This window comes from Rhagoletis pomonella, unplaced genomic scaffold (genome assembly GCF_013731165.1).
Source record: "Rhagoletis pomonella isolate Grant_MI unplaced genomic scaffold, Rhpom_1.0 Rhpom_scaffold_00013, whole genome shotgun sequence".
Lineage (NCBI taxonomy): Eukaryota > Metazoa > Arthropoda > Insecta > Diptera > Tephritidae > Rhagoletis > Rhagoletis pomonella.
Window position 1 is genome coordinate 12,941,401 of NW_023458567.1, and position 1,428 is coordinate 12,942,828.

The 1,428-nt window shown below is 32.2% G+C and overlaps 1 protein-coding gene across 1 annotated transcript in view; it reads right to left on the reverse strand.

Moving 5' to 3' along the window:
• LOC118748827 (homeobox protein ARX-like) overlaps positions 1–1,428 on the reverse strand; it is a gene marked incomplete at its 3' end in the record, with an annotated part of 242,045 nt that overhangs the window by 207,900 nt on the left and 32,717 nt on the right. The window contains 1 exon segment of the mRNA XM_036483530.1: positions 226–273. Coding sequence (XP_036339423.1) covers positions 226–273 — 48 coding nt within the window.

Here is a 1,428-nt window from a genome sequence, read left to right on the forward strand (position 1 = left end):
CAGCCTAGGGAATACCTCTCAAATACGGTTTGGCCAAAAACGCATTCGAGTCAGAAAAGTGCATTCTTTCAGCCAGGAATTGATAAGAAGGCATTTTGTGCCAGAAGTCATAGAGCATTGAAAGAGGTAAGAAGATTATATTGAATTTCTGAAAAACCTGTAGACATTTCATACAAATCTAACTATTTAGGATTTAAATTTTAAATCTTTTTTTTTTAATTTTACCTGTCAGACAGCCACCTGGTATGCCAAAGTTCTTTATTTGCGAAAAACCTGTAAAGATAGGAAAACATAAAGGTTATGCATACATATGTACGAAGTATTCACAAAGAAGCTTATGTCTATACCTAACTATTAAAGTGAGGTTAGAAATTCCAAAAGAATATTAGTAAATAATAAATAAAAAAATCAATCGGCCTGCTACTTCGTTAAAAATTCAAACAAGAATCTCCTTTTTTAAGCTTTTTTGTAAAGAACACTTTCTATTACGCTTTGAGCAGCCTTGGCAGGCCTTTGATCATTTATATTGTTAATATGTATGTATTTACTCGTATAGTGCATTCAAAATGAGAGGAGGAGGAAATGTTTAATGGATTTATTGACAATTTGTCTGTCAAAGGTAAATATGTTTATACATATTCGAAGAAAACAAAGAAAAGAAACATTATACTTAGACCATTACTTTCTGAGGGCACCTGCCTCGATGTTATTAGTGTTTTTAAGTTTGCCCTGCGGGAAATTCCGGGTGAAAAAAACTAGGGGAACTAAAGTCAATTGAGGACTAAAGACAATCTTATAGCGCAGTTGTTTTATTTTTTGGTTGTTTTCGTTTCCGACAGGGTGGATGTGGGATCTACCTTGTCAAATTTGATTTTAGACAAACCGGTTTCGGCGTGGTACCATCTTCAGCGTCATTTTTCGTTCGTTGTGTGCCTAAAATGAAGCTGTACGCATTCGATACATCTACTATCGAACTCGATTACCGGAAATTGAGAATTAGTTAATCGCCGCTTGCCTAAATATGTACGCATTTTCGACTTATTCAACTTTTTCCTATTGGGTGTATTTATATACTATATAAAGTTATTTTAATTTATGTTTATATGTATGTACATGCATTTTTTAACAAATTAACAGTATATCAAATTAACTTGCACAGTCTTTTGTAATGACTCAATGTGTTTGGAAAATATTCAACTAAATATTTAATTTTGTGATGTTTACTTTTGCAAGCGATTGCCTTTGATATTTGAGTAGCTAGCCTAATAGCTAGGTTTACATACATAGTTATTTCTGTTTTTTTTTGTGTTTCTTGTCTTTGGTTAATTGAAAATTTGGCAACGAACTAAAATAGGGGTTTCAAGCAGCATGCGGATGCTTCAATTTTTTTTAGAATTATAATTAATTGGCAAGTAAAATAAAAAAAAA